Source organism: Pinus tabuliformis, chromosome 1_1 (assembly GCF_031772625.1).
Source record: "Pinus tabuliformis cultivar Carrire ecotype Pingquan chromosome 1_1, CPIR1, whole genome shotgun sequence".
NCBI classification, from domain to species: Eukaryota; Viridiplantae; Streptophyta; class Pinopsida; order Pinales; family Pinaceae; genus Pinus; species Pinus tabuliformis.
The window spans coordinates 247,705,978-247,719,675 of NC_142297.1; the positions used below are offsets into that span (position 1 = coordinate 247,705,978).

A 13,698-nucleotide genomic window follows, 5' to 3' on the forward strand; every position below is an offset into this window, starting at 1 on the left:
CAACTCTTTGGGGAAAACATCCTCAAATTATGAAAATACTTGGTGTTGATCAAGGGAGGGTCCCTTCTTATAACTTACGGTCTCGACCACATATAACTTACAACCTTTTGTGAGGCATCATTTTACTTTCATCATTGAGATGAATCATAACAACAATCCTCTCTTGATACCAAAAATCTCAATTGATTTTCCTTCATAATCTAAATGGATGGTTTTCTTTCTGAAATAGTATATCTTTTCAAAGCTTGATGAGCTTCTAGCTAGTCCATTCCAATGATTACATTGTACACCCCCAATGTAGTGGCATATTCCTTCAAATTAGTTGTATACACGCTAAAGTTTACCTAACATGGTAAACACTAGGTCCTATTTCTTTTTTTACCCTAGAAGCCATTTTAACTTGTTTAAATTCATCATGCTCATATGCCACCAACCCACATTTTTTGATGAAAATGGTGAAATGAAACTATGTGTAGCATTGAAATCAAATTAATTTTAAATTTCACATGATTCATCATACCTCATGTCTCTACCATGGCCGATTGGTTTTTGACTTTTTTTTTGATAGAAACGGTTATGCTGTATATATATTCATCCTGGTTTGAAAGCTGTAAATCTAGTTACATTGAAGACTTCTATGTCTTGATGCATCTCTCTAGTAAAAATGAGAGTGCTGTTGAATCTTGCAGTTTTTCCTTTTGATAGGGATTCTAGTTTATCAATTTCAGAGATATTCCCCAACTTGAAGATACAAACAAATTTATTTAGAAGCAGACATAAAAACATGGCAAAAGCTAGCTTATGGAATGGGTTCCCATGTTTCTTCTTCGTCTTTTATCTTGACCCCGGCAGAAAGAAGGACTGCTTTGTTGGCTTCCTTGTCCGCCTGTTTGTTGTGCGTTCTCAGTACATGGAAATAATTCAGCTTCTGGAAAGCTTTTCCCAGGCCTTTGATTCTAGAAACCAGTCTAGCTAGATTAAGATCCAGCGCTGGAGAGTTGGAGATCATTGCATTTATGAGGACCTGCGAGTCGCCTATCACAGTAGCTTCCCTTATGTTTAGCTCTTTGAGTATCTTTAGGCCTTGGAAGAGGGCCAATGCCTCAGCTTGTATGCTGGAAGCATGGCCAAGTCCCCAGGAGAAGGAATGAATTTTTTCCCTCAGAGGATTTACAACAACACCTCCTGCTCCTGCTATGCCCGGATTACCCTTTGCTGCTCCATCAAAGAAGAGTGAGTGTCTTGAGTGTGATTTAAGCCAGTCATGGAATTCAGATTCAGGTCTCCTTATTTGCCAGTCTTTAAGGATGGGGGCAGTTCTGACTGCTGGTTGAAATTGCAGGCCTAGGGATGAGCCCCAGTTAATGTCTTGTTGGCTGAGATTGGAGTCATCATTTATTTCTATCAAGCACTCCTTTATGAGGCATTTGATTTTGATTTCTAAAACCTTATGGTTTAGGTTGGCATTTCTGAAAATTCTTCTGTTCCTTTCAAGCCATATTTTCCAACAAATGATCTTTGGAAGAATGGCCCATCCAGTTTTGATAACTTGATTTTTGGGTGGCTGTCCGGGGTACCTGTTTGTCCAATTTGAGAAGAGGTCTACCATAGATCTAGGCAGAGGAAAGATGGGATCAAAATTGCTGGTAAAGGAGGCCCAGATCTGTATGGAAAAATTGCACTCAAGCATTAAGTGCAATGCTTTTCTGTGCAGAACGGGCATCTGGAGGGGCCATGAAATCCTTTCCTTTGCAGAGTGTCATAAGTTATAATTCTTCCATGGCAGAGAGTCCAAGCGAAGAAATCGATCTTGGGCCAAGAAGGGACGTGCCAGACTCCCTGCCAAGGTGCTGGGTCAGGGGGGATGTGAGGCTTCTCGATCAGCTTGGAGTAGCCTTTAGAAACAACGTATACACCTTCCTTCAGCCCCCATCCTTTCGTGTCTTTTTTCTTCATAGCGTGGGAGTCAGGTCGTGTAGAAGATCCAACAGAGTGATCCATTCGTTTATCAACTGATCCAGAATTTCAATCCTTTTCCAGCCTGCCCATATGAAGTCGCTCCATTGGGAAATGTCCCACAATGAGTTCATTCCTTCTCTGTTCATCCAACAACGCAAATCGTTTAGGGAGCCTCTGTCTGTAATTGGATCCCTGTTCATAATTATATCAGTCCATATGTTGATTTTTTTCCCATTTCCTGGAATCCAAAAGGAGTGTTCTTTAATCAAGGAAGCCGCTTTAGCATACAATTTTAGGAAGGACGAATTTGGAAGCTGAATTGCGTTTTCTAAGTAGCAAGTGCGTGGGCCTCTGAAATACTTTTTCCAGAGAGCCAGTTGGGCCCAACCTAGCTTGGGCGTGATGATTCGCCAGACCACCTTGGCTGCCATAGCCATATTTTGCTGACTGAGATTCTTGAAGTTTAGCCCACCCTCTCGCAAAGGCTTGGAAATGGTTTCCCAGCTGATGAGGGGATTTTTTTTTTCATTCTTCTTTCCTCCCTTCCCGAAGAATCTGAGCATGATTTCTTCCATATTTTTTAATATGGATGCCAGAGCGAGAAGCCCTGTGAATTGAAACAGTGGAAGACTGAAGAGCACGGATTTTATTAAGACCGCTTTGCCAGCAGCGTTGAGCCAGGTAAAGCCCCAGGCTTGAATTTTGGATTTGAATTTCTCAAGCTGGGGAAGCCAATCTTTGGTTGAGTGTTTCTTATGGAAAACAGGAAGGCCCAAATATTTAAATGAAGTCCATGAAGAGGAGGCTGCGAAGCCCAAGCATCTTGAGATGGCGGATAGAGTTCTGGGCGTAGTGTTCCAACTGAAAATATGACATTTGTTCTTATTTACCATGCTGCCTGAGGCCTCACTGAATTTGTCCAGCACATCTTTAAATTTGGAGGCAGAGGAAAGAGAGGCAGTGTCTAATAGGAGGGTATCATCCGCGAATAAGGCGTGGTTTAAGTTCTTAACCATTCTAGCTATACACAACCCATTAATTTCTTGGTCTTGCATCTTTTTATCTAGCAGGAAGCTGAGAACTGAGGCTTGGATGACGAAAAGCAGGCGTGAGAGGGGACACGCCTGCCTAAGTCCTCTCGAGGCTTTGAAAAATTCAGTGGCTCTTCCATTTACCAGTGGGGAAATCCATGGCTCTGAGATGCATGCCCGGATCCATTTTATGAAGTTTGCTCCAAAACCAAATTTGCACATGACTTTTAACAGAAAACTATGATTTACTCGATCAAAGGCATTTGCTAAATCGAGTTTGATCACCATACCTTGTTCCTTTCAAAGAAGACTTGAATGTATTGCCTCTTGAACGAGCGTGTAGTTGTCCACGATCTGCCTACCCTGGATGAAGCCTCCTTGATTTTCCGGGATTATTCTGGGTAGAATGGGCTTCAGTCTATTAGCAATGACTTTGGTGATTAATTTGTACCCTGTGTTGCATAATGAAATCGGGCAGAATCTGTTGAAGTTGTTGGCGCCTTTTTCCTTTGGTATGAGGGCTAAGAAGGCAGAATTTGTGCTGCCTCCTATTTTTTGAGTATTTTGTGACTTTTGTACCATTTTGAGAAGGTCCTTTTCGATAATCGACCAGCAGATTTGGAGAAACCGGGCAGAGAAGCCATCTAGCCCCGGGGCCTTATCCAGGTCCATGTCAAAGAGAGCCTTTTTAACTTCCTCTTTAGTAATTTTGGCCTCTAGAATCCCGTTCATTCGAGGAGAGATAACTTGAGGGATGATGTCATGCAGATCTTGATGATGAAGTGGCCCCTGGTCATCACTCTACAAGTTTTGGAAATGAGAGAAGGCTGCTTTCTTAATGTCTGCGAATTCCTTGTGCGTGTCATTATTTTCCTTGATCTCAGAAATGGTGTTGAAGCATTTCCTGTCTTGGGCCTGCTTATGAAAGAATCCCGTGTTCCTGTACCCTACTTTAAGCCATAGGTTTTGTGACTTTAATCTCCAATATTCTTCTTCAGCTAAGCAAGCCTTATGGTATCTTTGTTGCAGCTGAGATTATTGATCTATCATATCCTCTATAACAATAGCACTCTCCATATGGGTTTGATGAGAGACAAGAGAGTCTTTGATGGCTTTCCTTTCTGTTGAGGGATTGGACAAGGTTTTGGCCCAACTTTTCAGAACTCTTTTTACCCTTCTGAGCTTTTCCTCCTAGATGAAAAAGGGCGAGCCTTTGATAGGCTGGCTCCAACAATCTTGGACTTTTTGCATGAAGAGAGGCTCCTTAACCCAAAGGGGACTAAACTGGAAGGGAATAGGTCCCAGATCTAGATGGGCAAGGAGCTCTAGTTTAATAGGCTTATGGTCTGAGACGCTACTAGCGAGGATATGCATTCTGGGTTCTAATCCAAGTAACATGAAAGAGCTTTGAATGAAACATATCAAGCCTGATAGCAATATGTCCAGGGCCTACTCTTTTATTAGACCAAGAAAACTTACCGGATGAGGCCTTGATGTCCAATAAGTCCCAGTCTTGCAAAAGATCCTCTGCCCATTCTCTTGCCAGGTCTCGGACTGCACTTCCTCCCCTTTTTTCAGTCGAATGAAGAGTGAGGTTGAGATCTTCAACAATGATTGTGTTTTCCAGGTTTGTCAAGTCTGCCTGTCGTCTTATAGTGTCCCAACAATCCTTTTTCTCTCAGATGTTAATTGGAGAATAAACATTAAAAAGGCTGAAGGTTTCCTTTGTGTTCAGATTCTGCAGTTTTAGCAGAAACCAGTGGGTGTTGCTCGCTTCAAAAATGACTGCATATTTATTGGAGTTCCATAGTGTACCAATCCCTCCCAAGGCACCCTTGGCAGAGATTGCTCTTGCTTCACTTTTGGACCACAGATTTTTGCTTGCTTGTAGGAAGGTTTTGTCTTCTAGCTTGGTCTCCCGGACTAGAAGTATGTCTGGGGTTTCTATTCTTATTAAACTTCTTATTGCTTCTTCCTTAACTTTACTCCCCATACCTCTGCAATTCCAGGAGATGACCTTCATTATTATGTTTCTGATGGGCTCCCTTGGAGCCTTGGGGCTGATTTTTCAGCATCTTGGGCTTTGAGGCTAGCAATTTTTCTAGAGTTGGCTAACTTCCCTGAAGCTTATCTTTGTAGGTCTGCTGCTCTCATTTTTCTTTATCTATTTTACGGCCTCTTGTAGATCTTCTTACCGAGGTCTGAGACTCTCCTATTTCGCCTTCTTCTTCTGACTCTTCAGTTTCCTGCTCATCTTCCTCATCCTCTAAGGCCATGCCTTTGGGGTTTTTAGCTTCTTTGGGGGAAGCTGATGGAGTAACTTTATTTGGAGAGACTGATTTTTGGGTTTCTTCCTCCAGACTGTCTTCTTCCGGCTGACTTAGAGGGATGAATTTATTTTCTTGCATCTTTTTGGGAGGGGGACACTGGACATTAACCTGGGGATTGCCTTTGCCAGAGTATCCACCCTGCTTCTGCCCCTTGTGATTGGCTCTTGCTCGCTTGACCTGGTTCCAACCCTCTTCGTTCCCTTTCTCTGGCTCTGCATTTGTCGGACAGTTTCTGGAAAAGTGCCCATAAACGTGACATTTTCTGCATTTGAATGTCAGCTGTTCATAATCCAAGATCTGCACATGAGACCAGCTGCCGAATTTGATTTTGATTGCCTCTGGTAGACCCACCTCTAGATCTACCTCTACACAGATCCTGGCATAGTCGTACTAATCCTTGTTGCTTTCCCGATCTATGAATTTTCCGAGGGAATTGCCAATGTGCTTCAAGGAATCCCAGTTCCAGCAATGGACTGGCCGATTTGGGAGACGAACCCATATTGGAACAGCTTTGGGAGCATCGACCGTCGGATCAAAGTCTGGGGTCCATTTGTTCAGATAGAGACCTTGAGGGCCCATGAAGTATGGCCTGTTTCAGAAGATTAGGTCTTTGTCTTCTTTGGAGGTAAATTCAAAGAGAAAATACCCTCGCCCTAGGAAGTATGAGGTTACACTTTGATTAATCAGGGGTGCCCAGTTCCTATTAACCCATTTCTCAGTGGTTTTCGGTTAGGTCCAAAGTCCTGTGAATTGGCCAATGAGTCCATGTTTCGCTAGAGACAGTGCTACTTGAATGGGGTCTTTGGAGGCAAAGAGATCTCAGGAATTTCATCAAGTTTCTTTATGAATTTTGCTGCATCACTTCTTTTCTTCGGAGGTAAGCTAGCCAGGAGCTGATTGAAAGCATCCAAGGATGGATCACGGGGCGGATCCGTATGATGGCCCAGTGACTCCATGGGATCTGGTTAGATGCCGTCCGCCACAGGGGCAGCCCCGCAGCAAAGACCAAACCCTAGCCAGAGAGATGCTGGCTGTCTCGAATCTGGAATTGATCTTCTGCGGATAGGTTCGCAGTGGAGAGGAGCCGCAGAGCACCAGCAAGGCCACAGGCTTCAGAGCCTGCAGGATGCGGATCGCGTGGAAGGGGCTGAGGCTCTCAGTTTGCCATCAACCCCATGTGATACTTGCTCACGCGCTGAATTAGGAGAATCGCTCCTTATTGACAACGAGGCAATCAGAGTAGGGGTTTGATTGTGGGGCTGGAATGTCCAAGACGGTTCCAATTGGTTTTTGACTTGATGATTTTTAAATAACACATAAATCTAATGGTGGCTGCCTGCTCCTCCCATAAGTGCCTTTCCTTCTCAACATTGTTATCCAATTGTAACTTAGGTCAGTCATGCTAGTAGTGAGGTCTCCTACATCTAAAAAAAATGGTGTGAGGGAGAATATGAATAGAATGCAGTGGGACCCTATGGAATGAGATCCTTCCCCTAGGATGCCTAACTTTTCTTGCAACTCCATGCACCTATCCTCAACTTATATGAGTTCCTAAATTTATTGGTGAAGTTGCACCTATAGGAATTAAAATCCATGTTTACATATGTTGGTGGCCTCAAATTTCCACCCCTAGAGAAGGTTTGAGTGGCCTTCCACATAAATCTTGGTTATTGTGGAAAAGTGGCTTTCTTTCCCCATTTCAAGTCCAAGTGTTATTCCACATAGTGAATTTTTTCAACAACTTCCACAATTGAGGATGGTTTCCACATTCAAACAATTTCCATAAATTAGGGTTTAATCCAAAGATGAAACAACCTACCTAACACTGATTAGTGTTGATGTAGGAGACATACCTAACTCTGTGAATTTGATCTCATATTCTTCTACTCTGTAGTTTCCCTACACTAAGGCATGGAATCCTCCTACTTGTTGTGATTCATAATTTTCCATGGATATTCATAAATTTCCTCTCAAATTTCCTTTGTGTGCATTGATGTTGAATGATTTTTCATCCTTGACAAGCCAATACTATTTGTTCCTCTACGTGAATATTTCATCTCGCATGTACATGTGGGGAATTCCAAACACAACTCCATATACATCAAGGGAACTGCATTTAGTTCTTCTTTATAAATAATATAAACATTGATGGAAAATCTAATTTTGCACTATTTTGTTACCTTCATATTTGCATGCTTATTTACCCATCCCAATGGATATGTGCTTAGTTGATCATGAATTTCCTATCCCAATTTGTTGACCAACTCTACTGCAATAAGATTTTCCTGTAACCCTAAGTTAAATATAACATTTGTCTTTGTCTTTGTAACCTATATATTGATATGGAATATTTTTTACATTTCTTTCTCTTCTTGTTGCTGAAGGTTACTCAAATTAACCTCCTTTTACATTAATGTACAAATAATATTCTCATCCACATTTGAGCTACTTTCAACCTTGTTACTTGAATCAGTGGCTATGAGATTCTTCTTCTTATTGTATTTTTTTTTTTCTTTGGGTTAAGCTCTAGATGCAACTTCCAACACTTCTCCTTTGTATGTCCATCAATGTTGCAATGGTTGTAGTGGCTGCTAGGAAATTCGCACTGGTGTGTTCTGGTTTCCATATTTGTATCTTTTCTCCTTTTCCACTTGTTCTTCCCCTCCTTAGAAGTGAAATATAATAGATGTTTTTATGAGTGGAAGAGATGTTGTCACTAATAATGGTTGCATGAGATGGGAAGATTATTTGCTCCAACGTCTTGAATTTCTTCATCTTAGGTATGTTCTTGTTGTGAGCCCCTTATTTTCACGTATACAGGATCAAGTGATGGGACTTACTACAAATATTCCAGTAGTCATGTTGACATCTACAACCTCCAAATAAAATTAAAGATAAATCTAAAGGCCCTTGAAAAGGGTAAGGTGAATGGGAGATTAAGGTTTTGTATATGCCATTAGAGAAGATATCAAGAGTAAGAATTTATGTCAAAACTTGAAAAATGAAACCATGCAGGTTGACTTTCTTTAATAGCAATTGATGAAGCACATTGTTGTATCCAACGTTGTGTCTAACATCACAAGTCTCATGAATTATAGCATTCTAAGTTTGAGGAAGATGTGGTTAAACCTTCAATTGTAGTTATTCAAACCCTTGAAGAGGAAATAATAGTTGAGGATCTTAGAGATATCAATTCAAGGGAAAATTGCCAAGGCCCTGTGCCAAATAGGTATTTGCAGAGATTCTTAGTATATTGTTTGAGATTCTAATGCTTCTTTATTTGCGATAGGAATTTTGGATCATGTTGATCGTAATGCATATTAGGTTCTTTCTCTCTTCAAATTCATCACAATTATGCAGGATACGTCGGAATTGTGTCTATCACACATAACGGTGGTTTCCAACCATTGTGGTCCAACATTTTGGAATACTTTATATTGTTCTTACACAAGAAATCACATGCCTACTCTTGATATGATATTTTAGGCACTATAATAATTGAAGTCAACTTTACAAGCCATGTTAGTGAAGGTCATTGAGGTTCTAGTTGTAGAAGTTGATGATGTGATTGGGGCACTAACTGTAAATGGAGTAGTTATTAGCTTGAAGGTGCAGGTTGTGTCACCAGATAAATTTTCTTCTAGATTTTGTGTCCTTCATTATGACTCTTAAGAATTTTACCCTACGGATCTAGGAGCGTATCATTTCGTTTAGAGTAGTTCGCTGAGAACTATGGGGAATTGAAACCATCACATATTATATATGTAATGGCACTTGATAGTGATAACACTGATTTTATTCCAAGGGTTCATGGAATCAGAAACTTGAATGCATTGAAACTTATAATCGAGTCTGGTTCTCTAGAGAGTCTACTTTCAAATCTTGATCGAGTTGCTTATGGCTCTATTCAACCAAGGTATAACAAATAAATTTTTCCTCTTTCTTCTTGAAATTGAGAAGTCCCATGAAATAACTCTCACAAAGAAACAATAATATTTGGTACTATATAAGTTTTATTATATTAAATTGAATTTCTTTGGTAGTTCATCAATATTTTTGTAACATTAAAAAGTCAACTAATTTGCAATGGACACATTTTAAGATATTTATTTTTTGCTAAATGTTTTAGGGGGTTTATGATCTTTTGTTTCTTCAAAATACATAAGCCTAGACAATTGGTTCTTGGATTGCAAGAATTATGTGGAACATAAGGTATCGTCTACCATCTCAAATTCAAAAGCTATCATTTATTATTTTCTATGCAAACAACAATGTAGTGTAGTTTTCACTAAATCCCATATATACAAGAGACTTTGTGTGTGTGTCTATCTATATATATTCTATAAACAATAATTATCTTTCTCATGCTTATTGAAAGTTTTGACTTTATTTTATTCTTTTGAATCTAATATTTTCATACTTGTAAGTTGATATGGAACTCCCTCATTCTTGACTTTTTGTACTCTCTAATCCCTATGCTTGGTTACTAATGGAAAATTAGCAAAATTATCTTCTATGGTTTTCGAATTCATGAAGCATGTGATCTATATTGGGTCTGTAACATAAAGACTTCATACGAGATTTAGATGATTTGAAATTATATGAGGTAATGGATTTAAAGGTACACAAAATTTTACATGTTAAAATTCAATCATACAACTTCAAATAAATGTGGAAGAATGGTTGCATGTAGATGTGGGTGTGTCCATACAATCGTTGCATGTACACTAATCAATAAAATTACTCCTTTATAGTTTACGTTATATCTTGTTCAACAACCATACTCCAATATATTGTTATTAACTCTCTTATAGTTCTCAAACATTATTATTTTATACATCTCTCAATTGAAACTTATAGATCTATGGAAATTCCATGTTCACCAAATATTAACCCCATATATTGAGCTGACAATCAAATTCTTAACATCATCTGTCACACTTCTGCTTCGACATAAGAAAAGTAGTCATTGATGAAGATTCCATGTTGATATTACTTATTATAATGTGCATGCATCATATATCACATTACAATTGCTTCTAAAGGAATTTCTAAAGTAAAAGAAAGAAACATGATTGTAATGAAGTAGAAATAACAATGATAAAGAGATGAAGAGAAAAATTAATGGGGCACCTACACACCTAAATGTAGATTTCCCTTGAAATTTTAGATTAATGGGGGGGAGTTTTCTATCAAAAAATTATTGATTGCATTTATGAAATGATTAAAGTTACACATGAAAGGGGGCATGTAACTTAGTGGTAGAGAAATCTAGTGGCCATGGGTAGGTCTTGGGCTTGATTCCTATCATATCCAATTTCCAACTTTTGTTTTTACAAGATTAATTTCTCCATTTGTATGCACTAATTTGTTTCTCCCTCAAAGCATCAATTCATTCAATCTATGGATGGGATGTTTTCCCATGCCTTATATGAATTGTGTTCTGTAATTAAAATATACATGTGTATATTTGTAGATGGATAAATATTGTTTACTCTAGGTTTATGGATGGATAATTTGGCATTATATTTTATTCTATAATTTTGACAATGTCATTTTTCTTATTTGATTGTAAGATGGATTTCTTACAAGTACACAAGGTTGGAACTAGTGTACTCGTGCATGTAGGTGGGATTAGGGTTCATATTTGAATTTTGGTTCTAATACCACATGTAAGGACCCATATTAGGGTCCTTTAGTTTGATCAAGTTTCCACAATAAATTTCACAACATATCAAATAAACAACATCAACATCTTTGTCACAACATATTAAGTATGTAATTTTTCTTTTTACAAAACTTAAACCACAACAAGAAGAATACTTGGTTATGTTGGCTCAATTATGGTACTCCTATTGGGACCACCTGATTGAATTTTCCACCTTGCCAACTAAGAAAATCTACTCAAATTCCTAGCCGAGGGAGTCTCCATAAATTCCTTAGCCCTTTGAGCACAAGTCCAAACTATAGCCATAGTTTGTTCGAGATCCCTGTGCTAACACCAATAACCCCAAATTTCTGCACTCCCAGTGCCAAACCAAATCCACCCTCCAAGGAAATATCCTTGCTCTCCATCTTCAAAATTTTCCCCCAATGCCATTGTAAGAATCTTCATTGCAACAATAATTTCATGCACTTATCTCCCCCTTGAGCCAATGACATCAACCCTCATAATTCCCCTGCCATTTACCCTATCCCCTATCCAAAATTAAATTTGACAAAGATAGTTATGTGAGGGAATCATAATGATAAATAAAATAATAATAATAATAATATAATAATAATAATAATAATAATAATAATAATCATAATAATAATAATAATAATAATAATAATAATAATAATAAAATATTTGTTCCCTTTTAATGTGAGTCAACCCTATTGATTTGTAGAATCCTATCAACCTAAATATTAAATAATCATATCAAAAATCTAAATTATTAATTATAAGTCAGGTTTTTGGTTAATTAATCACTAATGAACTTAAGTTTAGCCATGAACTTTATCATTAATCTAGGTAAAGTGTTGGAAATAATACTGAGAGGGGGGGGGGGGGGGATTGAATCAATATTATCAAATTATTTTCAATTTATACAAATATTTGTAGATATGACTAATGAAACTTGCGTATACTTTCCAGACTTATAATTTAATATATTATTCAGATGTTGATCATTAATCTGTGAGTCAGAACCATATAATAGTAAACTGGGACAAGAAAAATAGATAGTCACACCAAAGAACACAAGATATAAGGTGGAAACCCAATGTGGGTGAAAACCACCTACTGCAATATGTCTCTATCTTCTTTCAATTAGAGACTTCTTTTTACAATTATTCTGTACTGGTGCAGTCTTATACCATCACGCAGGCTTCAACCTACAGAAGGCTACAACCTTCTTTTTTCTTCCAGGGACCACGTTTCATAAATTTTCAGACTGGCTCCATGAATATGAATCAAACATCAAATAGATCTGTAATCAACCAACTTCCTTGTACAAATACTGTATCAATAACTTCTCAACACACATCAACCAGACACCAATTCAAAACCCTGAACACAGCAGTAATAGACAGAAACAGCTAAAACATATTTCAATAAAAGTCTACAACTTCACCAATAGAAACCTGCGGATATACGCACTCTCTCTGTGTGAAACTTGCGGATATTCGCACCTGCGCCGTGTTAAGCCTGCGGATCTCCACTCTTGCGTCGTGTCTGGCCTGCGGTTCTCCGCACCTGCACCTTGTTTGTCCTGTGGTTCTCTGCACTTGCATCCTGTCTGGTCTGCGGTTCTCCGCACTTGCATCCTGTCTGGCCTGCGGTTCTCCACTCCTGCATCGTTTTTCTATGCGGGTCTCCGCACCTGAGTTGTGTCGCACTTGCAGTCCTGTGAGTATAGATACTTTATCAGACTTCAAATATGCCCCAGAGTATCAGATTTACAGATCTGATTATGCGCCACAGAGATCTCGACCCATCAGTAGATCTGTCTTCTCATGCTCGGGTTTCTCCTTGATTCAGGTCCAACTATAACTCACCAACTGATCACCAGTACTTCAGATCTTTCTCTTCTTAAGATATTCAACACATGAGTGCACAGCCAAATGATCTCCTTTCCTTTTTATAGACTAGGCCTTACTCAAACCATGGTCCAAAACCATAGAGATCCAATACTAGGGACCCAAAACCTGGGTTCAATACTTTAGAAGCAAAACCATGGACCAAAACCATAGGATCAAAATTGTCGAACTAAATACCATGGACCAACCATAAGATTTCCCATGTGTGCGCATTTTTCTCTGCATGAAAGTGCGTGTACTTTACGACCGCACTTTTTGTTCGGTACACCTGCGGATATGTCCACATCTTTTGTTCAACACACCTGCGTACATCCGCGGCTTCGTAAACAGGAACCTACGGGTATCTCATTTTCTTCTATTTTGAGAGCCTGAACTTGTGATCTGCAATTTTGAGCAAGTTTCCATCAAGGACAACACTTATGCCATCGAGCCAAACCTGTGTCATAATGCTAACAATCTCCCTCTTTGGACTTGATGGCAACCCAAAGTCACTCAAAGTCTTTTCTCCCCCTTTGAGATCAAGGGCAAAGGGCTATGCTCCCTCTGAGTACATGCTAAAATCTCTGCTCGACTATGCTATCCAAGCTCCCCCTAACATATAGGCAAGATCTGCAAGAAGATTATCTACAAAAGAAATACGACTTTATACATCATAACTGACCTTCCCATCACCAAAGACTCATACATACGACTCCCATAGGCATATGAAATTATCCATCCTAGGCATAGTGGGGCAACCAAGATAGGCCATTACATGACCTTGACAAAAGAAAGATAGAGACAAAATATCAGCA

General features: G+C 39.1%; 1 protein-coding gene across 1 annotated transcript; it reads right to left on the reverse strand.

Moving 5' to 3' along the window:
- Positions 1-799: 799 nt before the first annotated feature.
- Positions 800-1,609, reverse strand: LOC149212445 (uncharacterized). Its single transcript, XM_089388691.1, has one exon. The coding sequence runs from the start codon at positions 1,607-1,609 to the stop codon at positions 800-802; it is 810 nt and encodes a 269-aa protein (XP_089244817.1).
- Positions 1,610-13,698: the final 12,089 nt, after the last annotated feature.

Bases quoted from the DNA above. Each gene is read 5' to 3' on its own strand.
- LOC149212445 (XM_089388691.1), bottom strand. From the start codon at position 1,609: ATGGTAGACCTCTTCTCAAATTGGACAAACAGGTACCCCGGACAGCCA.